The sequence below is a fragment of the Cyprinodon variegatus genome, unplaced genomic scaffold (genome assembly GCF_000732505.1).
Source record: "Cyprinodon variegatus isolate N-32 unplaced genomic scaffold, C_variegatus-1.0 Scaffold10, whole genome shotgun sequence".
NCBI lineage: Eukaryota > Metazoa > Chordata > Actinopteri > Cyprinodontiformes > Cyprinodontidae > Cyprinodon > Cyprinodon variegatus.
The window spans coordinates 1,395,118-1,418,559 of record NW_015150463.1 but is presented as its reverse complement, the minus strand read 5'-3'; the positions used below and the strand labels follow the sequence as shown (position 1 = coordinate 1,418,559).

The window sequence follows — 23,442 nt, the reverse complement described above, 5'->3', positions numbered from 1 at the left end:
CCGTTTCCTCTGAAATAAAGCAGAGAGTCGCAGTGGGAATGTTACCTGATGGTGGGGCTAGAAAAACTCCATCCAACAATTTGTTTTCTCCTCTCCATGTGCAAACACATAATCAGGCACATTTGTAAAATCGGATGTCATCATTGCTGTTGCTCTTGTTAGAAGCAGGAATACTCTGGAGGGAATGGTAAACATGCTACTGATCTGATGCAACCCCCTCCTGCAGAGATGCTTCGCCGTTGAACTGATGGACACACGTCTGAGCTTCCGGCTGCAAATGGAGCTGAAAGCCTGGCCGTTGAGGCTCGATTGATTATTTTTTCCTCTTGGTTAAAGGCAGTGCAAACCCAGGGCCTGCTCGCGCACTGAGCACCAGGTGTCATTTCCCACTGTCACACATCACTGCATGTTTATATTACATGACTCAGCTGCAGTATGAATCATTGACGCATGTAGAAGAAAAACATGTGAGAAAGGATAAGGACCAGTGTCCTCCTTAGTTAAGTTTAAAAAAATAATTAGAAAAAGTTTGTTTTTACTAATTGAATTCTAATTCAATTCAAAGCTCTTTGACTGTTCTTACTCTAACTTACTTTTCATGTTTTTCCAGTCCTAGCTTCGCCAGCATAGTGTATGCTGTAGGTAAAAAGTAGAGAAAATCCCATAAGAAACAAAGAAAAACTCACATCTTCCTTAGTAATAATCTCTTTCTTTAAAATACATACAATTTTTATTATTGTATGCAATTATTTGTCAAGATTAATAATACAGTTACATATAAAATAATGTTTTAATGGCACTCATTGAATCTTCAGGTTTATTAGCAGGTTCAGGCTTGTACTCATTTCCTCGATTACATCCAAAACAGGATTTTTTTTTTCCTACAATTTGTTGACAGCATAAAATCAGTTCTTAGACAGCATACCAAAAAAAAAAAAACTAAGTGCATAACAGACAATTTGTCAAAGACTCTTAACTTCAAAAGAGTTATTTTCTCTTTGCTTTCAAGTCTTCCCCTAAAACCAGTAAGTACAGGAACCAAAGTATATTTGGTACCCTATCCCAGTCAATCTGTACACCTTGAAGAATATTTTGGGTTTTCACCATGTTTTGTTGGTGTTAAATATTAGCTTTGTTAGATTTTGAAATGAGTTCTCACAGAGTTTTCTATTTAGAAGAAGAATTTTAACTTTGCTTTTATTTTGAAAAATGGAGAGCTACTTCCTTACTACACGTCAATAAACATTTTGAATTATTTCTCAATCATGTAAAGTAGTCATGTCAAGTTTTGAGAAAAATAAAATGAGCTTTTAACCGAATAATAGAACCTCTCCCTGGTTTAGTGTTCTATTGTACCGTTTCCATAATCAATCAATTTGCGCAACTATTTGTGCTTACTCTTAGGATCAGTGTTTGGAAACAACAAATGTTTTTATTAACTATAGCTGCTGTTATGCGACAGCAGAGGGTTTTGAAAACTAGATTTTGCTTGGTTCATAAATGTAGACTCAAACTGTTTATTCTGTCATATATATCGAATAGTGTTTAACATGTTTTATCATATTTTGAAAGTCTACATACAATATTATATACGTTACATCATGGTTGAAACCACCTTTGAATAATTTTTTCTGTGTTTAGTATGAGCCTGGCGTTATGGCTCTGTGTTTCATTTCCATTCTAATTATCTTAGACACTCTAGTTCATTAATATGTTATGGAAACAGGTGGAATTAGGACTCCAAATGATATCCAGGTTGAAACACTTAACATGAAAACATTTTCCGCACTTTGTTCCATATGTGTGTTATATGCTCTGGTTGTGTTAGACCAATGGCTAAAACCTCCTGTCAGTAAAGAGACGCACATTTGATCCTGTTACAAGTCGTTTGTGCTGCCGCGCCCTGGAGCAGGACTTTCAGCTAGACAGATAGAGGACAATAAAACACCGAAACCATTCAACCAATTAAAACCAGTGAGTCAGAGCGTGTTAATTTCCTGCAGACGGTGACACAGGCGTCATGCGATGGCAGGAGGACACTCAATGCCTTTATTGCTCGCATTCTTTACCTCTTTACATCCGGATTAAAGGCGTGAACAAGTGTAACTAATGAACGAGATCGCTATCTAACTGTAAAGCTGAACTCTTTTATTACTATTATTTTAGTGTTATTTTTTTTTTTGCTTTCTGTCTGCAGCACAACACTCACTATTGTTACATCTGATAAATATAACTTCAGTTTACATATCTATAATATATCTAACCGCAGTCTTTATATACTTAGCTCCAAAACAATTATTTAAATATTCCAACTATTTGACACCCTCTTAAGGTAAGGTTATATGTAAACTTCCCTCGGCAAAAGCTGTTTAATGCTGCTTAGATTTATGGGTTTTGTCATTTAATCAAATCTGAAGGTTTTGTCAACAAATTAAGGCTTTCAAATGCAGAAGATAAATACATGTTATTCCTTTGCATTACCCCATAGCAACCTGTGAATAGTAATTAAAGTCTATTTCTATTGTTTCGTATAGGAGAAAAAAGTAACAGATTTTTTCCTCATGCCTCTACTCCTTTTCATTGAATCAGGAATAATTTAGAAATCAAAGCGTGACATTTCCAAAGATTTCCACCCCTGATGAATTAAATTTGGTCAGAAAGACACCAGCAGCCCCGTCCCTGTGTGCGCGTGTTAATCTGGATCAAACAATGGTCTTGAATGGAGTCATTAGAGTGAAACCCTTTGTGTTGAACAGCGAGGGGACCACACACACTCATCTCATCCGCAGTGCTTATTCTGTCCATCTGAGATCTGAAAACATCAAAGAATCTTTTGATTATCCACATGTGTGTGTGTGTGTGTGAAAGAGAGATGTTTAATCCAGGTTGGCAGCACAAAGAGACAGACGTTCATAACCTGGTTTTAAAACACTCACCTTTGAGATTTTTTTTTTTTTTTTTTCAAAACTGGTTTCCAGTTTGGCCGGGGGCCACCTGCTCCGAGGTGACAGATTGTCTTCCATAATAGTTGTCACAGTTTCATGGTGTGTAATTGGTCTCACAGCGTTGCCGAGCACATTAGTGCAATTAAAAACGACACCGGGGATTATTCAGGCTTTTGTGTAACACAGATGACTTTCTGTCACGCTCACGCAGCTTCACTTTAAAGTGATTTTCTGCAGGAAAAAAAATGCTTCATTAATTAGCTAAAATAAACAGAAACTAACTTATAACCCTATATGAAAAAGGATGGGATTTATTTATAGCTTTTTCAGCTAGTTAATTTCACATAAAGCAGATTTTTTTTCCTCCAAGGACGTTAACATTTAAAACAAGTTATTTTTCATTTATTCCAAAGAAAGATCTAATGCTGAAACCTCCTCTTTGTCTTTCTTTGGAAGAAAAAGTTGTTCAAAGCTTCTGCATGCCGTGGGGCATGTTTAAAGTCAATTGTGGGATTTCTTGTTATGTAGATGAGGTAGGTTTGTCTTAATGGGACGGTCCTACAGGCGGGACAATTACAGGATGGATTCTTTAGTTTGTACTCACTGAGATTGTTGCAGATCCAGTTTGGGCTGTAGAGTTAACCAGTTTGTGTTAGAAGATTTCTGTCAACCATCCAGAACTGGAGAACAATCCAGAAGGAACGCTGGCTGATTCACTAGCTGAGCATCAGGTGTTGTAGAGTTTTTTTTCCCTCTGTTTTTATCTTTATTTAGACAATTGCTGCATGCATAGCAGTATGGATTGACTGGAAGAAGCAACTGTTTTACAATTCCATGTACTGAGGTTAAATATTTTTGTTATACCTTTATCAGTAGAATTTATTTGATCAGGTTGATTAACAGAGATTTCCTGGATGACTTAACATTGGTATTGTTGTTCCTTGCATTATCTTTTATTGAATCCTCTCTAAGTTTTTGCATTTGCTACTGAAAATGAGCTGCTATTCAGTTTTATCAATATACAGAATTTAAAGTGATTTAGAGTATTTTTACAGTAAAAGTTTTGGTTTCTGTTTTTTATTTATAGATTTCATGCTCTTGTTTTGAAATGCTACCTGAGTCTCTTTAGCCTTCTGGAACATGTTAAAAATGACTAGATGAGGGCTGTATTTACACTGCCGGTCTGGTCCAGGGGTCGGTACCAGGAACAGTAACAGCGGGGAAGTTCACATCTTCGGCTCACCTGGTTTTCTGTTGCGAGTTTTTTTTTAGATCGGTTCAAATGCGACATTAAGCAACTGGTTGTTTTACGTGGAGTGTTGAATCTGTCTGCGCTGATCAAGAAAAGCACTGCTACTACGTTGAGGTTTTGACCCCCTCCTCTACTCCATGTAGGGCCACAAAACATTTTTAAATAGTTTCGTCTTAGATTTTGTACACTTAATTTGTTTTCCATTTCTTCTACTCAAATGAGTTTCTCATCAGACTCATTTTTATACACTGAGAAGCTACCAAACCTCTCCAGGGTCTGGATAAACCATGCTGAGACCGGGAGTTGTAACCATGACGTTACTTTGGCATCTGAAGTTGCTGAAGTTTCAAAAATATTTGTAAATAAATCACTTCACTGAGTTATTTACAAATGAATGACTTAATTGAGGATGAACCGATCAGTTGATATAGGTATTATAACATTAAAGTAGTGTTTAAAATGAATTAAAAGCTCTATTTAGTACACATTTTGGCATGAACTGGTAGCTTTTGTTTGTTTTAGTTTAAATAAACTTTGGATATAATCATAGATATGTTACATTGTAATTTTAAAGCATGCTTTAGGAGTAAACATAGATAAATTCTGCATCTGTGGTGTCATCAGGTGGGTCTTAGACTTGTAGATCCATACTCCGCTGGGGGCCATCAGGGTCGTTTGACTGCTTTGTAATGTACAGATGATTGCCGTCCTGACACACCCTTTTCCTCTCTCTGTCCCCCTGGCTCTTCTATTGTTAGTCTTTGTCTCTCCACTGGGTTCGGCAGCAGATAAAACAACTGCGAGAGTCAAACAGTCCTCATTTATGGTAATGTTACTCCCAACATCTAAACGGGGGGGCCTCCCACTTATACAAAAACACACATGGAGGCGGCTTTCTGACTTTTTCTGTGGGAAAAAGACAAGCTGGATGATCCCTGACTAACCCCTGTCCTGTCCCCCGAGGAGAAGTCTGCCTTTACAACATTTGAACAAACATGTAAACATGAAATTCTACGCGTAAACAGGAACTTGCTTCCAATTCTCTTGACATTTCAACCAAAAGATTTTCTCATGCCCCAAAGTAATATTTGCTTTCTACGAAAGCCCTCTGGGACATTGGCTGGACAAAAACCTTAATTTAGATGCTACCGAAACGTGTCTAGAGTCAGCCTGCACAGGAGAAGGTGTAGAAACACAGCTTTCTAAATATGTATAAAACTTCACAGGAGCGCGCAACAGTTCTGAAATTCCGCAGACTGAATCTGTGTTTGTAGTTTACAGCCTTGCATTTTCAGAGCAGCTGAATATGAAAACAGTCGACTCAGGGTCAAAAAATAAACAATGATTCAGAAAGCTGATGGTTATAGCAGAAGTGCATTATAACATATAGCCTGTCTTTCTTAAGCTTTAAAGTTGCTGTTTTTGGCCTATTTTATTCTAGTTTTTTTTTACTTTTACAGGTTAAGTTTCTTTTTTTTGTTTTTTTTAGCTTTCTTTGAAGGTGATGATCAATAGCAGCACCTCCGGGTTTTTCTGTTTACAAGTTCAGCTGTTGATGTCAGTCAGACTTTACCATCAGCATTTGGTTAGGTATCTATATACTTAAATCTATATAATTAAAATATTTACCGGTACCTTCTTCAATAAGTGCTTGATTAAATACTAACATGTAGGATTTATAATAGTGGACTTGTTTGGCATTAGATTCTGAGTGTATGGTAAGATTCAGCTGAAAAGCAGGGTTTTATGGGAAAATATACATGAAAAAGTTATTCCTACATAAAAGTTGAAATCTTTTTGTTTCTTCTGGGCAGTCGACTGATTTATCAGTGTTTTTACTTGAGGATTTGAGTTAACTAGTTTTTAAATCTAGATCTTGTCGCTTTCCAATCTCTGTCCTGGATTTGAACGAGTTTGCCGGCCTTGATATTAGTAAACTGAAATTCATTCACATAATTATGGATTTGTGCAATTTAATAAATTTTACTAGGCTTATTTAAAGTCTGCCATGGCCAACTTTCTTAACCATTATGCCCATTTCTTCTGGTCAACAATAGCAAAAGATAAAATAAAATCAAAATTTAAATTCTAATTGAGTCCAATAAATTTTGTCTTAATTTAAAGATTTTTTTTGCGTGTCATTTTTTAAATGCATTTTCTCTCTTTTCAGTTAAAGGTGACTGAACATTTTTTTAACAGAGTTTAACTGTTTTTTCCGGTCGGACAACACTGCCATATCTAGCATCTGCCTCCCAAATCAAGAGAAGAAGGTGTGTGTTGCAACACGTCTGGTTTTGAAACCAGAACAGCTAAAATCAGTTAAACCAGTCCTTATTACGAAATCCCGAGTGTTAGCTACTCCTCAGGTTTATGAGAGGTTTCTAAGATGTGAAACATATTTTGGTTTTCCCAGGCTTAACCTGTAGAAAAAATAAATATTGAGAACATGTGACACCATACGGAAAAAAAAAGTCATCTGAATCATAACAGATACCGGTAAAGGTGTCTATCCTGAAAGTTGAATTTCATGATTTGTTTTTCTTTAGCACATCTTCACTACTTCTGATCCTGGTTTATATGCACATGCTGGCAAAACATGAGGTCATCTTTAAATAAACTGCCTTGGAGAATAAGCAGCAGGTTGTGCTTTCATGTAGAAATTCAAAGAAATCTATTGCATATGAATTACAGCAAATAAGCTCTATGGTAGTGCATGCGGTTGTTTCGGCATCGTTTCCACAGCAACATGTAAAATGCCGCAGGGTCAAGGGTTCGGGGGGTCATTGGTTTCTGGTATTTTTGCAGCTCTGGAGGAAAATGTGAGAAAACAAACACACATACTTCGCTCTGTAAAGCTCACATTTACACACTCACATTTACAGTCTTTCAGGGGTAATTAGGCATCTGTGTGTCACAGCAGTGAGCTGGGCATCAATTGAGCTGGACCCACAGGAACAACGCCCCGAACATTTGTCGCTTTCAGCTTCACAGCTAATGTTTTATTACCTTTTGTGACTGTTTGTATGCACAAAGCCTTTTTAACATGATCTTTCTCTCCGTTTGCCAAAGGCTGGTTTTACACTTATTATGCCCCAATGTCTAACGTTTCAGGTTTGCATGAACATGAAACAAGATTCAAACTGAACACACTTGTAGCTCGATGTAGATATTACTAACAGTCTGTGTCATAGTTTTTTAGTGAGTAAGCGCCTTGTTTGATGTGTAAACAAATTGTCGATGTTGGCGTCTGTCCACAGGCTCAGTTGAAAAACAAAACCCCAGACAAAAATCAGATTATACACAAAAAAAAAAACGTAATGATGCCCACATCTTGTCTATAACTGAGAAGTTGAAGTAAAAAAAAAAGCATTACTCATAAGATCAAATAAAATCCAAAATTTTTTAACTTATCTAGCCTTGTTTAATGAATGGCAGAGCTATCTTATTAAAAACATGATTATAAAGAATAACATTTAGGCTCTTTGTCAAAATATAAAGCAATCAACAAGGAGCAGTATCACTTTTGTAAAATTAGAACCAAGCGTTTCGACTACATTGTGTGATTTATTTGTAAATCCTTTTATTTTAAGTGTTTGATATTTTTCAGAAGCTGCTAAATCTTCATAGGAGTCTATATTGTAGTATGGAAAAAGGATGGGCCATGGTTAGTCAGCTTTTTATTCAGTTTATTAAAGTTTTGTCTATGTATTCGCCTCAGAGAGGCACACACAGAGCTCCACATGTGTTCATATGTGGTGTGTTGAATTCAAAAATGTGGTGCTAGAATTTTAAGATATGCTGGTCTTTATATAATAAAAGGTTTTTCATTCCAAACTAATTTCCATATTTTTTTACATGCTGGTTTAGGTCACTTTGTTATTTTATTCATTACACTGCGACCTACTCAGGTTTCTACATATTCATGGCGTGTGGCCTTATCTACATATTTCTTGTCATGTTGGATGTTTGTTGGGAAATGCTCTAATGTTTTAGTTTTGCGGTTATGTTTTTGCAAAAAGGAATTGGTTGAAACACTGAGTTGATTTATTTATGTAATCACAAAATGACTTCACACAAACACATCTTCTCTAAATGTCAGTCTGCCAATAGGAGCCTTAATGCAAAGAGAAAAACACAAGCCCTCCTTCCCACGTAGACACCACCTGTTGGCATTAGTTGGTGAATTTCTGTTCTGCACTCAACATTTATGTGTCTGTTTCCAAATCAAGGACATAGTGATAAAAAACTTTTAAAAATAAAGCTTAACCTCCGTCGCCAAGATACTCCCACTGTGAAAAAGTCTCTGATGATTTACTGCCAAGAAAAAAAAAAGGTGCAGAGATGAAGTAGAGGAAGAAAGAGCTCATATCAAAAAGTGTCTGGCATAGATGTAGCAGACTGAACATTGGGTGAGGAAGTCAACTTCTAAGCAAAAACATTTGCATTTAGCGGCTCAGACTGCTTCTTTCTGACAGACCTTCTAGGTCAGACAGTCTAAAATTGACTGTAAATAAAACCTTATTATTTTAAGGCTTGCGCTTGTCACACACAGTTCTAATGAAACAAAGTTGAGTAGGAGATCTTACATTTCTGCAAGAGATTAAATTGTTCAGAGATTTAATTGCTCCTACAAGTTTACCATGATAGGAAAAAGTTAAAGAGTGAGAAATAAAGAAAAGTAGCCATAGCCCGTAATGGAACATATCAACTAAAGGAGCTCAGTACCTTTTTCTCCATTTCTGGACTCTGTGTATCTATCGGAGTCACTTCTCCAGTGTGGGGGCTTACTGCCCTGAGACAGTATCCATAGCCAGTCTTGTTGATTATTTGGCTGTGGGCTTCAGGCCTATGCTGAACAGCAGGGGGGACAGAGCATCTTCTTGGCATATTTCACATTTGATGGAGATTTTTCCCAATAGTTTAAATTGTGTGGTAAGTGTGGTTTTCCACTGCTCCAGAGTTAATATTGATATTACCATATCAAACTAATTTCAAGTAATATTGAGATCTGCAATAGGACTGCATCATAAAAAACGTGGTCACATTACATTTTTTGTTGTGCATTTATTACATGAGAGGAAAGCATCAAAAACAGACTCAAAGGAATAGATTCTTATTGTTTATTTCATATTATTTTAGTCATAGTTCTTCTTTTTATTCCTTCATCTTAGTCTGGTAAATTACCCATTCATTTACAGCTAATTTTACCTGCTAGTGTTTCAAACTGGTGAAGAACTTCAGATTGATCTTTAAATCTATAAAAGTCCTTCATTAATCGTATTGAGAGATCTCCCAGTCTTAGCCAGTGACATTGTGTTTCTTTAGTCGGCAAGTAGTTTAATCAGCCTCAAGTCTATGTACAGCTCCACATAATCCTGTGGCACCAATCTACTTGCTCATCTTTCAGGTCATCATCTGTACCGTGAAACTGAGCTAGGCTAGGGGCCAAAGAAGCAGACTTCCAGTGATAATCACGTTTAGCTTTTCAAAGTTCTTCACTGGGCTTGGTTTCTGGCTCACCATGTCTTTGTTTACGCCTGTGTTAACATACTTCTGATTGTGGTAGTTCACCCGTATTCCCACTGACGGTATTATCATTGCTGCATCAGGCAGTGAATAATCATCAGAATCCTCCTCAGGTGAATGTGGATGAAAATATTAATCTTCAGAATCTTCCAATGGTTGTTCCAAATGTAAGAGGTCCATATCAATAGTATTTTCATCCACAATTGGATCATTTTCATCTCCATCTGATAAATATTCAACCTTAGAGTTGTCTAAAATTCCCATCAGCAATTGTTCCCTGTAATTATAAAATTATTCATAAATTCAGATTTAAATCTATACCACATCTAGGTGGCTAATGTACCTTGCAAGCTAATTTTTGGTTGAAAAATGTACCTCTTGCAAGTACAATTTACACTTGTGAATAGTTTTAAATATTTCTATATTCATCTTATCAAAAGATCTGATCAAATATAACTTAAAATAAACATTTATATCTGTAAACTTCTAAATATTCCCACATTTATCCAACCACATGACAGAATCAATAGCGAAATATAGCCCTGATGTCCACAAATGTGTAATTTATGTTTACCGACATTGTGTTTTGCAAAACTGTTTTTCTTCTGAAGCTTAAGATGCATAAACATTATTGGGATTTTTACTTGGCCATTTTTCTTAATAGAGTTGTTGTAGAAGCTTTTTACTTGGATCCCCGCCATCTTGCTTTCATTCAAATGAGTGTACCGGTAGTATTCTCATGTTACTATTAGAAGATGCTGGGAATGGACGCAGGGTCTCAGGAGGCTAAGAAAGTTTTCACTCATTTGTTATAAACAAGGTCACAATATTTTTCATTCTGCTCAACTCCATAGAGAACTCCTACAATCCCTTTTAAATAAAAACCTTACTTTGCTGCATTTATTTTATCTGATATTTTTTGATGACAGATGTTTTTACTTTCTTTATGTTTTTCAGAGTGATGCTGTCTGGCAGAGAAATGATGATCCTCAAGTGGGAAGTTCTGTGGCTCCTGGCCTCCATGCTGATGGTCTCCTGCTTTGCTGTGCCTACCGATGTTCTGTATCGGGTTCCTGAGGAGCAGCCGCCTAACACGTTGATCGGCAGCCTGGCAGCAGATAAAGGCCTTCCTGACACTGGACATCTATACAAGCTGGAGGTGGGTGCCCCATATCTGAGAGTGGACGGCAAAACCGGGGAAATCTACACCACTGAAGTCCCTATCGACCGTGAGCACCTGAGAGAATGCCAAAACCTGTTTGGTGAAAAATGCTTCCTGGAGTTTGAGGTGTCGATCACTGACATGGTGAAAGGGATCGGCTCTGGACCACGGCTGATCGAAGGTCTGATTGAGGTCCTGGATATCAATGACAACACACCACAGTTCTCCTCTCCCATCCTTACCCTGGCTATTCCAGAGAACACCTACGCTGGCGCTTACTTTCCCATCCCAATGGCAACAGACAAGGACTCTGGTTCAAACGGGGTGGCCGAATACTCCCTGACACATGGACCGGACGCTGATCGGCTCTTCAACCTTCAAGTTGACCCGGAGGAAAAGCAGCCACAGCTGGTGGTCCTAGGGAACCTTGATCGTGAGAAAAAGGACTCGTATGATCTGAATATTCGTGTCGTGGATGGAGGGAAGCCACCCAGGGCGAGCAGTGCTCTACTGCGAATCACAGTGACTGATCAGAACGACAATGTCCCAAAGTTTGAGAGAAATCACTATGAGGCTGAACTTCCGGAGAACAGCCCACTGGGACATTCTGTGTTGCAGGTCAGTGAATGAAAATTATTTTAGACATCTCCTTTCTGTTAATTGAGAATCTCAGAAAGATATTACATGGCACAACTTACAAAACTCTTAGATAACTTGTTTCTGGTTTGTTCAATAATGAATCCAACTACAGGTACATACAGATTACTTTTTCTGGAAATCTTTTTTTGTACATTACATTAGCTGTTGGCCATAATCACCAAGCATTTTGCACATAAATACCTGAAATATGTGAATGTGTCAATTGATGTATAACAGTAAAATAAGTAATATTAAATTATAGTCACAGAAAAAAAAAATATTGAGATCGAGTTGTGTACAACAAAAATCTAATTTGGAAGGCTTTATTTCTGTAGTTTTACAAAAAGTGGAAAGGGAGAGAAAACATGGATATGTTTGGGTAACACTGTCCTGAATTCCCTTACTGTCTAAAGCTTGAAATATTCAAGACACCACACTGACTCAAACACCTCCCCAATATGTCATCTTTTTATACGTTGTTAATAATAAATCATGGCCCTGATGTCTGTTGGTGTAAATACTGTAGCTCCCGGATCAGCTGGGATTTCTCCTCCAGGTCAGTGGTTCAGATAATTGGATTAAAATTTTTTTTAGGTTTTTTTTTTTTTTTCATCATAGAAACAATTTGATAACTGTGGGAAAAAATAGTTGAGAAAGTAGTGTGGTAACAGGCATAAAGTGTTTTTTTTTTTTTTTTACTGAAATACCAATATCCAGGAATTATATTTAACCAAACTTTAGCAGACTTTTTCATACTAAGTAAAGTTTTGACTATGCATTACTGCTGTTGCCAAGCAATCCAGCATTCCCTACAGTCACCAAACATTTCAGTTAAACCTTTGGCCTTGTTGGTGATAAAGTCTGAAAGCTGCAGGACAACTCGGCACACTGACTGCACATAATATCCTGCTCAATTATCCGTACAGACAGATGGCGGAGTGGAGGTGAAACAGGGCGTGGGATCGTGTGTGTAGTCACATATTAACCACCGATTCAACTTCACCTTTGAGCCCTGGGCCTGGCGCTGGTCAGTAATGTTGGCGTCAGTTGGCAGAACAGGAAGCCGCTGTCCGGTTGGGCAACTCCACAAAACCTGACAAACCCAGCTCACCGTGTCATCCTGCGCTCTCCCTGTTTCCATGTGACTGCAGCACAGGCCGACCAGCCAGCCATCCAGCTCGATGTGCATGACTTAATCTGAGTCAGTCATGAGATTATCCACGGGGCTTATTGGTATTATTGCTCTGGATGTGGCTCATTGCATTTCAGAGAGCCCCAGAATTCATTTCACTTAGTGTGCATTTGAGAAGTGATGGTCTATAGAGGCAGCGGGACAATGATGATAGACGACCCTGACCTGCTCAAAATGTCCACCGGCTATGCGGACATACATATCCCAAGCTTCGTCTCAGTCTTCAAAATGAGCATAGCATAGGTTGAGCCAACTTTTAACATGGTTTCTTTAATGTGAAACTAAGAAAATAGGTATTTCAGTCAGTTAACTTATTAATAAATCTAAAAAAGATCACCTTAAATGCCATATCAGGTCAGTTGTGGTACCATCAAGAGCCTCTTTCTAAATCGAACTTTGCACTATTACCTGATTGGCATGTTTAAACTTATTACGTTCATTGACAATGCCTCACATACTTTGAACTAATTAAAAAAGTGTAATAAAAAAGCCAAAATTAAACAGGAGGCATTCAAGATTTTCAAAATTGATTTGTCAAGTCCTAACACTTATAATTAACTAGCTTAAACACTCCCTCCTTAGAATCAAGAGTGCAAATCTTGATCTTATTAAGGACCAAATCCTCCTGAGTATATTGACAAAGATATCTAATGTTTAAAAGTTGAATTCCCATGAAGGACCAATAAACAACTGTATTACTTTAGGAATGTGCTGATTAATAATGTAGAGAATGCAAGCCAGAACAATTTAAAGAGTCTGTATTGATTTTCCATGTAATTATAGTGTTATTTACTCAACAATGAAGCAGATAGAATGTGAACTTTGAAGGATTATCTTTAGATTGTTTCCCGGTATGAGAGCCACTGGTCTAAGACAGTTTAATTTCAAAAACAGCATACTATTGATAATTACTAATCTCCTAAAACGTGCAGAGATTGTGGTTGGCTTATTGAAGCACATCAGTTAACCTTGCTGGATAATTGTTAACCGAGACATAAAGAGTGTTTATACTTGCGGTGTGCTTGGACAGAGTGGCCTTGGAGAGCAGCCAAAAGGACTCTTGCTTCATCAAAGAGACCCTGTTCTCTTCCAACGCCCCCGTTAAATACACAACTCTCAAAAGCTGTCAATAATTTATTGATGTTTGGCGATATCTGCTGTTTAAAGGCACACTGGTGGTGAAAAAAAAAAACATCAGCAGGCAAAATTATAATTTAAGTTTTAGGCTTTCTTTTACCTTAAATTACCTACCTTTACTTGGATTGGGAGCTTTCATTGTCGCTCAATGTCAGCTGATAATATCCTAGTGTTTGATACTATTGAACAGGAAAGTTATATTTTTTATGTGGCAAGCTGTTGCAAAAATAGTTTAGCAATTCATGAGTTCTACTCAGACTTTTTCAGATAGTTTAACTTCATAATACCATTCCAGTACATAAAATCAAGACTTTCATGTATGAATGAGGAACACAATGAAAAATGTCAAAGTTTAGAAAATTGTAATACATATATTAGCTGATTCACTTAATAAAGAAGTACTCACCCGATCACAATGTAAATTACTTTTATAAGAAAATACTTTTACAGTTTAGTTTTATACCAACATCTAAAAAATCAGGTCACAACATGAACATAAATATAAATATATTTTTTATGTTTAGATTTCTACTCAAAAATTATTAATTAAGGCAGATCAACATCCATAAAGAAGAACCTTTTATTTAGTATGATTTGAACTGGAAAAAAATATGTTTTTTTTCTTATAGACAAAGTTGGAGATGATGGAAGGATTCTAATAACCTTGCCCAAAGCCTGCCTTCCCGTCTTTATTAATCTTCTAAATTCAAAGTTGTGATTATCCTTTAGATAAGGCAGTGGTTTCGTCTCAAACTGAAAGGCCCATGAAAATGTTCCTCTTGCTGTTGGAATTATAAATTGATTTTTGTGTCCTTGGCCCAAATTCGAATTTTATTATCAATGTTACAATCCTCAAATAATCCTATCCCATTGGCACATTTCTTTTCCTTTTAAGGACTTTTTAAAAGATTATTTTAGGTGAGTGCAACTTTGGCTCATATTCACAAATGCTTTAAAGTAATTAATTGATCTAAGGATTTTAAAATCTTAATTACATCACTGTAGGTTCCAGGTAAAGGCTGAAGGACTGCTGAGTTAGCATTCCCTTAGATGTTTATAAAACTTGTCTGATGTATTTCACCTAACAACAAGCTACATCCCTTAATAGCAGCCATGGAATTGAACACATACAATTAAACAGCATTAGATGTGTTGTCAGAGAGCCTTCCTAACAAACTTAACCTAAGTGATATTTTGCTGACTACTCCCACGCTCTAATTGACTAATTACCTCAATTTACCTTAGGTTTGGATATGGGAAGCAGGGTTGTGGCTGATGTTGGTATGTTCACCCTGTTCTCCTGATTGGCCCAGAGGAGACGGGGCTTTTCTCATAATGAGAGAAACATTAACATTCACTCATCTGCTCATTAGATTCCAGTGACCTGCTGCACAAGCGTTAGATGTTTTTGTGTGGGTGTGTGCACTCAGCTTTGATAATGTATTATGGTTCCACATAGCAGAAACTTCCGCCCCCTCAACACTGCGCTTTGTACATGGCTAATGGTTTTGATTCTTTGTAAGTCAAGCCAAATATTCATAAAACTATAACTGAGCTAGTATTAAGAATGCGGGGTGTTAAGGGTCATAGTGACATGTCACGCCAAATAGACCCAACATACGGCAAAGGATTATTTTTTTTCATTGTATTAATGTTTATTTTCAGTTTAAATTTATTTATTTTTTTAATCTGAAGATGTTTGATTTGTTTTGGTGAAAAATATACTTTTTTGTGTTTGCAGGTCAGAGCCAATGATGCTGACACTGGAACAAATGGAGAGATAGACTACAGCTTCTATCAAGTATCTGAGACTGTCCAGAGGCTTCTGCGAATCGACCGCTCAACTGGTATCATTTACGTCAAAGGAATGGTGGACAGAGAAGACACTAGCTTTCTCAAGTTCTTTGTTGTTGCCAGAGATCGTGGACCTAATCCCAAGAGTTCCAAAGTCTTAGTGACTATCATTTTCAAGGACCAAAATGACAATGCGCCAGCAATAGAGATCCGGGGTATTGGGTTGCTAATTCACCAGGACAGTGTGGCTAATATCTCAGAAGACATGCCAGTTGGTACGCCAGTAGCACTGGTGCAGGTGTCAGACAGTGACGAGGGGGAAAATGCTGTGGTGACATGTGTGGTTGCTGGTGATGTCCCATTCGAACTCCAACCTGCTAGTGAGTCAGCCAATGATCGGAAGAGAAAATACTTCCTGAAAACAACTACTCTCCTGGATTATGAACGTATTAAGGATTACAGAATTGAAATAGTTGCTGTGGATTCTGGTAACCCAGCTCTGTCAAGCACCAATTCTCTTAAAGTTCAGGTCACAGACGTGAATGACAACACCCCAACATTTTCACCGCCATTGCTTGAAGTTGACTTTGCAGAGGGTAACCAGCCAGGGGACAAGGTGCTAGATGTTGTGGCCACTGATGCAGATAGTGGTATCAATGCAGAGATGATTTATAGCATAATTGAGCCCTCAGCTACCCGGCTTTTTGAAGTTGATGCCCACTCTGGGGAGGTCCGTGTGAAAAATACACTGGATCGAGAGGAGGTTGAGCGGTATGAGTTCCACATTGCAGCTGCTGATAAGGGCCTTCCAAGTAAAACTGGAACTGCAACAGTGGTAGTAAATGTTTTAGACCGCAATGACAATGAACCCAAATTCATGCTTAATGGCTATAGCTTTTCTGTCATTGAGAACATGCTTCCACTAAATCCTGTTGGTGTAGTGACTGTTACTGATGCCGATAAAGGAGAGAATTCCAGAGTGACACTGTTTGTAGATCCAGATAATGGCAAATTTGTGATCCAAAATGGCACAGGAACTATCCTCTCAAGCATTTCATTTGACCGTGAAAAAGAAAGCACCTACAGTTTTCGTTTAAAGGCTGTGGACGGTGGAGAACCACCACGGTCCTCCTACGTTGGAGTGACTATTAATGTTCTGGATGAGAATGACAATGCCCCCTATGTTACCAAACCATCCAACTCATCCTACACCTACCTGACACCTGTCACACCTCCAGAAACACGCGTGGAAGTGGTTGAAGCAGAGGACATTGATGCTGGACCTAATGCTGAGCTGTACTATTCAATCACGGGAGGAAACCCTTACGGCCTTTTCCAAATCTCACCCACAAGTGGTGAGATCACACTGGCAAAGGAATTCTCTGGCAAGCACAATGGGCTTCACCGACTTGTTGTGAGGGTCAGTGATCGCGGCAAACCTCCTCGCCACACAACAGCATTAGTCCATGTGTTTGTGAATGAAACCAAATCCAATGTGTCTCTCATTGAGGCACTGGTTGGTCACAGTCTTTACACACCCCTGGACAGAGACATTGCAGGAGACCCGAACTACGCCTACAGTCAGCATACCAATATAATGTATGGCATTCTTGCAGGTGTTGCTGTCGTAATTCTGGTCATTGTAGCAGTGGTGTTCATTAGACACCACCTGCAGAAAGATACTAAGAGTGGTTACCAAGCTGGCAAGAAGGAGAGTAAGGATCTTTATACGCCCAAGCAGGGTCCAAAAAATGGGAAGGGAAAAAAGAGCAAAAAGCCAAAAGCTCCAAAACCCACCAAACCATTGGAAGAGGATGAGGAGGCCAGTCTGCAGAAAGGTCTAAAGTTTAACCTTATTGATGAAGTCACCGACAGCCCCAGAATTCATCTGCCTCTTAACTACCCACCTGGAAGCCCTGACCTGGGCCGTCACTACAGGTCCAACTCTCCTTTGCCATCTATTCAGCTACAACCACAATCACCCTCTGCCTCCAAGAAACACCAAGCTGTTCAGGACCTCCCTGCAACCAACACCTTCGTTGGGACAGGCGACAACAACTCCACAGGATCGGATCAATATTCGGATTACAGCTACAAGGGCAACCCACCCAAATACAACAACAAACAGGTAGGAGAATATGCAAACATGACAATGTACCACAGGGAAAACATCTATTGGACCAGCCAGTTGTGTTAGACATGCTTGGACTTACATGGCACTGTGTTATTCCACCAAAGCCTCACTGATTCGCTTGCAGAGCATCCCTCTTTTAAATGGCTTTCTTCATGTTATTTTAAGTTTGTTCTGTTCACTATGTCCATTTTGTTCCATTATTGCTTTTTTGTTCAGTATGGACAGTGGAAAAATATGAAGGATCACGTTAAGGATTGACCAAATATGGGTTTTCGGAATCTGGTGACCAAACATTTGTAGAGTGAACATAAAACAGGATTTTTAAGTTGTTTCTTTTTTGGATTTGTTTTCTTTTTTTTCTGAAACAGATGTTAAAATGAGGAAAGCAGTCCACATTTGTTAGTCTCAGGCCCTTTACAATACTACATTGGATATATTGCTCAAAGGTTTCTCCTCCAATTATGCTTTTCTTCATGCATGCTAAACTTTGGTTATATAACCAGAAATTTCCAAAGATCAGATATGTAAGAAGAAAATAGTGCAAACTTAATATCCAAATCTTTGTTAGAGCCTTGATGAAAAAACTCCCTTTACACATTTGAACAGCATTAAAACCAAATGTGTTTTCTTTTTCACTCCTGTTTCTCTTATTGCTAGGTGTTTTTTCTTCAAACTTCGGAACATATTAAGCAAGTAGAGCATGTGAATGAGCAAATAAAATACATCATTTAAAAACATGGAGTGTTTTTTTATATATTTAGCAGAGCATTGTTTAAGCTAATAGAATCTCTGTTTGAATGTATTGTAGGTAATGTAAGGGTTATTGCCACAGGAAAAAAACGGAGGAGGAAAATTATGATTGAAACAAATATCTAGAGTAGTGTAGTTGGGGCCTGACATCTTACTTTAACATCTAAGAATAGATCAAAGGTATTCATTTGTGAAAATCCCATGCAGGTTTACGCTGGGATACTTTTTGTTTTAATTTATTTTGTCTTGTGTTTGGCATCTCTCTTTTTTTTTGCAAATGGTTAAATGAAGGAAGTTGCCTGTTTTTCTTGATTTGTTGTATTTTAAATCTTGAGTTCTTCCTGTGGCTATTGTAGGCTTCATTCACACTGACAACCTCATTAGGTCTGATTTTTGTTCCGTTTCCTTTTATTTCTGGAGAGTTTACTCTTAATGGTTAAACTCTCAAGGTATAAAGCTGCTCTTTATCACCAGATCAGCTTGTTGAAGTGTGACAAAGAGAGAAAGTGAATTCTATCATTTTTTTTGGGGGGGTTATAATTGTTTCTAGGCTTTCTTTGGCCAGGAACCTCACTGGCTAAGGAGCACTTCAGAGTGTTTCCATCCAGTTTAGACCAATTTAAGTTAATTCTAGCTTTGTCAGGGAGCCAGGTAGAAAAAGAAAAGGTAGCAAGAAGAATAGGAATAGAGATGCAGGGCTGTAAAAAGCCCCTACAGTATGAAGGAGGTACACTAAGACTAAATGCAACCGTATCATAATCTTTGCACTTCCTGTCAAGTTGGCTGAAATACTACTTTTAATTTTGCTGCGTTCCCAATCACTGGGGGGGAAAAGCCAATTGTTTGCACAGATTAATGACAGGTAATTATCTGGGAGCTCTTGCCTTTTTTTTTTTTTTTACCCAGAGTGCCTTGCTCCTTTCTATATAATGTAAGAAAAAAAAAAAACGAGGGCTGAAGTGGTGGTCACTAATTGCGTGACTGTGACAAGCACTCGTAACAAACTGCTGTCACGTGACTTTACTTTGATGGACTTGGCTGCTGTGAATGCTAAACTGTGACATGCACTGTTTAAAACCCACAGAGACAATCTCATTATGTTGTCGTAGTCATGTTCAGCCTGTACATACATGTGAAAGATGTGTCAAATTGTTTGTTTCAATTTTTATTTTATTTGTGGTTTTCCATCTGCTGTTTGTTTTTCGTTGCATCATTACTGTGTGATGTGTGTGAGCCTAACCAGGGCATGTCATTGTTCATCCCTGCTTTTTTAAAAAGTTCTGTTCACCGTGTGAAGCCCAAAACCAAAGACTCACGTGTACACACACCCATAGGCACGTTTTCATTTTCATTGCCATTTCACAGTCAAGTTCAGTATATATGAAGCCGACGCCACGGATCTGTTTATTGGTTGGTCAGTGTTGGCAGTTTTACACATTTTGTACAGTGTTTTATGATGTTTTTTACAGATAAAAGCAGATTTTATTTCAATAAAAATGTTGCTAAAACCCTATTATGACGCTCTTTGTGCATTCACTGGGTTTTTGAGGTGGGCTGGTTGAAACAGGGACCAAACGGTTGAAAAAGGTACAGTATCCCATTTTCCACTCCATCCTTCAGACATGGAGAGAAAATATATTTGATGGATATCTGTTACATTTATTTTTTTATTTTAGCTTGCACTAAAAATAAGTTGCTAAATGATAGAATTTTCATTAGACTTTCTTTTTGGTTTGCAGGACATTTTTGAGAAATAATATGACAAAGACTATGAAAAATATGTGTTGATTCGTGTATGTTAAAACCTCTACCTCTATTTAAAAATGACTTGTTTTTATATAATATAGTGTTTTAGAAAATAAATCTGGTATCGACTGAAAAAGCCTGCTTGTTCCCACAACCGGAATCATTTTCACAATGGCTTTACTTAGCCATTAGGTAACATTTCTGAAATAGATCATCATGTAAAAATTTTAATTGAAAAAATAAGTATTAAAACTTCAAATATTACTAGTTGGATATGTCTCAGATATAGATATATCATAGATATGCCTTTGATCTATTATCTTGGCAAAGCCAACCAGTCAAAAAGTTGCATAAATGAGATTTGTGCTAAAGAAACAAGACTAGGATATTGGTATCTCAAAACAATGAGATCATTGTTGAATATTCCCCTTGGTAAAATAAGCATAAGATGATCATTATGTTTTTGACATAATATCATTAACCACTTCTCTTTTGGGATAAATAGAAGTATATTTACGCAATGCATAGTTTAAGGATCCAAGGGGTTGTTGTGACAGAGGTAGATCCAAGATATAGGCTGAGATCGGGGAGATAATCAGCTAGGCCGTAATCTGGTTTATATTCTTTCTGTTTCATGCTTCACGCCTTGATATGGAAAGATAGAAAATCACCTTCCTTTATAAACAATTAAGGAAGCATAGGAAGCCATAGCTTAGGTTTACATAGCATGTATTTCAATAAACAATCACAACATTTGGTCATTTCTTAGACACTCTCAAATAAATCCATTAATATCTAGAAACATTAAACAAACTGTTGAGATAGTTTCAAGTTTCTCCCAAACCTTTTGCTGTTTTTCTACCCATTCCTAACAAAACAGCTCTTTCAATTGTGGATCTTATGTTTGTTTTCTCAGAGTTATGAGCAGATCAGAATGCAAACTCCCACATTTATCAGTTTATTATCTCACACATTCCCATCAATATCGATTCAGTCTTAATGTGTGAGAAAGTATTTATTGTTCAGGTAACAGCAGTTCAAGGTAAACTGGTAAGCAAACAAAAAAGACAGAGAGACGTGACGAAACTGGACCCTATGGCCAGTTGATAGAAGCAAGCCAACCAACTGATCTTTGACAAACTGCCTGAAACCAGTTAAGTATGTTTTCTCTCCATTGACACACAGTTAATCCTTTGTGTTTGTCACTGTAAACCCACACCTGCCTACCTGCTGGTATGTTGCCGGCACACATGCTGTCTCTTCAGACTCTAAACGCCAGGCCCTCGCTTGGCTTTAAACCGATCTGAGATGAAAACATCCCCCAAGCAGGTGCCGGACCTGCTGGTGGAGGTCACTGGGGTCAAATATCACTCAAGAAGAGCTATTTAGCAGCCAGGATTGAGAAGGTCAAAGGTTAATAACACACTCCACGTCCCCTCCCTCAGTCTGAACTTCACATTAACAGTCAGACAGCGTCATTCTTGCTTTTTACACTTTGCAATTTGTCCGTTTCTATGGCAACATGGCCAGTGTGTGTGCGCTGACTGACCTCACTCCCGTTCATCTGCTGCTTTTTTCCTCTCAATCTAACACAATACCTGCTTCAATGGTAAGCTCTGCCCTTTGGACGAAAAGAGTGTGTGTGTGTTTGTTGCCTGTCATTCAGTTAATATTAACTCTAAGCTTGGGATTTGTTTTACTCTCTACATTTACTCTCTACATTTACTCTGCATTGTATTAATGCACTCAATACAATGCAGCACATGCCTTTTTTTATAGAGTAGGTATATCAGGTTCTAAAGTTGGGGATCGAAATGAACCTCACAGAGACATTCTCAGTCGAGGCTGCAGATAACAAACACTTCAGAACATGAAAAGTTAAAACATGATAAGTATCTGTAAACATCTTCATCAAGACATAGGACACTCTTTGAAACCAGTATCTGCTTTTCTTGTATAACCAGCATATCTCTAGTATCATGGCCACAATCGGCTGCTTGGAGAAGGACAGGAGACTTCAGGCTGTTTCTAATAATTTTTTTTCCAGATCTCCATTCTTATCAGTTGTTTAATGGAAAACTTGCTGAGCAAGATAATTTTTCACCAAAACCAGGCGGGTTAAAGGGTGGCATTAATATGTGATTTGAGGACTTTGAGTATAGTCTTTGTTATGTAAAAAAAAAATGATGGGGAGCAGTTGGCTGCCATTTTGTGGTGCCCGGAGAGCTGTGCGGGATTAAGGGTCTTGCTCAGGGACCAAGAGTGCAGGCTTTGGGGATCGAACTGAGTACTTGCAACCTTCTCAGAGCATAAACATACTGCTCTAACCACTTGTCCAACATTCCCCACATGAATGATGCACAGCTCTTAAAACCTTTTCCAAAGTAAAATCTCTGTTTAACTAAGTACTGTTAAATAAATGTCATTAGAACCGATGATCCTCAGTTTAAATCCAGCTGTCTGGTGAATTTCCCAGATGTTAATTAGACAACATGAAGACCAAGAAACATAGTATGACAGCAGTCATACTGTTCAGATTCGAACATCTGCCTTAAATCTTTATAATCCATAATCCAAAAATAAAAAAGAATATGGCATACAATTACGGAGAAACTGGCATTCCACTTAAACTAACAGACTAGATAAAGAAAGGATTAACAGGTCAAGAAGTCAAGATCTTAACATTACAGAGCTCAGGTATCAGAATCTGTTTAGTAGAAATGCTTTTCAACACTTGAAACAAGTCACCCAGATGTCATCTCTGGAATTTTCAATGACCAATATAGGAGAGACCAAAGCATGTTGAAGAAGTGCAGGCAGATAAGGTCTGCATTAAAATTCTGTGCTGCTTCAAAAACACTTTGAGTAAACAACTGGCTCAGGAAATCCCTACTTTAAAGCATGGTGATGGCAGCATGTTGCCTTAGGAATACATTTCAGCTGATGGGCCAATGGAGCAGGTAAATACAGACAGAAATGTAAAGCAAAACTACAGATTTTCCATTGTTGGTACTATATCTGCATATATGTACGACTTCATATTAGCATTTCAAGATGCTCTGTATTCAGCAACACACTGAGCATCATACATTTAACATTCACACTTTCAGTACTTTTCATGTGGGAGGTGGAGGGAAGATGGAAACTGATATCAGTCAGAGTGAC

General features: G+C 37.9%; 1 protein-coding gene across 4 annotated transcripts in view; it reads left to right on the top strand.

Moving 5' to 3' along the window:
- LOC107087816 (protocadherin-1-like) overlaps nucleotides 1-23,442 on the top strand; it is a 207,966-nt gene that overhangs the window by 3,978 nt on the left and 180,546 nt on the right. For 3 of the 4 annotated variants that reach the window (XM_015379595.1, XM_015379619.1, XM_015379611.1), the window contains exons 2-3: nucleotides 10,681-11,503; nucleotides 15,595-17,775. In XM_015379595.1, coding sequence (XP_015235081.1) covers nucleotides 10,681-11,503; nucleotides 15,595-17,775 — 3,004 coding nt within the window. Of the gene's footprint in view, nucleotides 1-3,567; nucleotides 3,677-10,680; nucleotides 11,504-15,594; nucleotides 17,776-23,442 lie in introns of those variants that run through there. The other variant, XM_015379603.1, reaches the window with a different exon arrangement.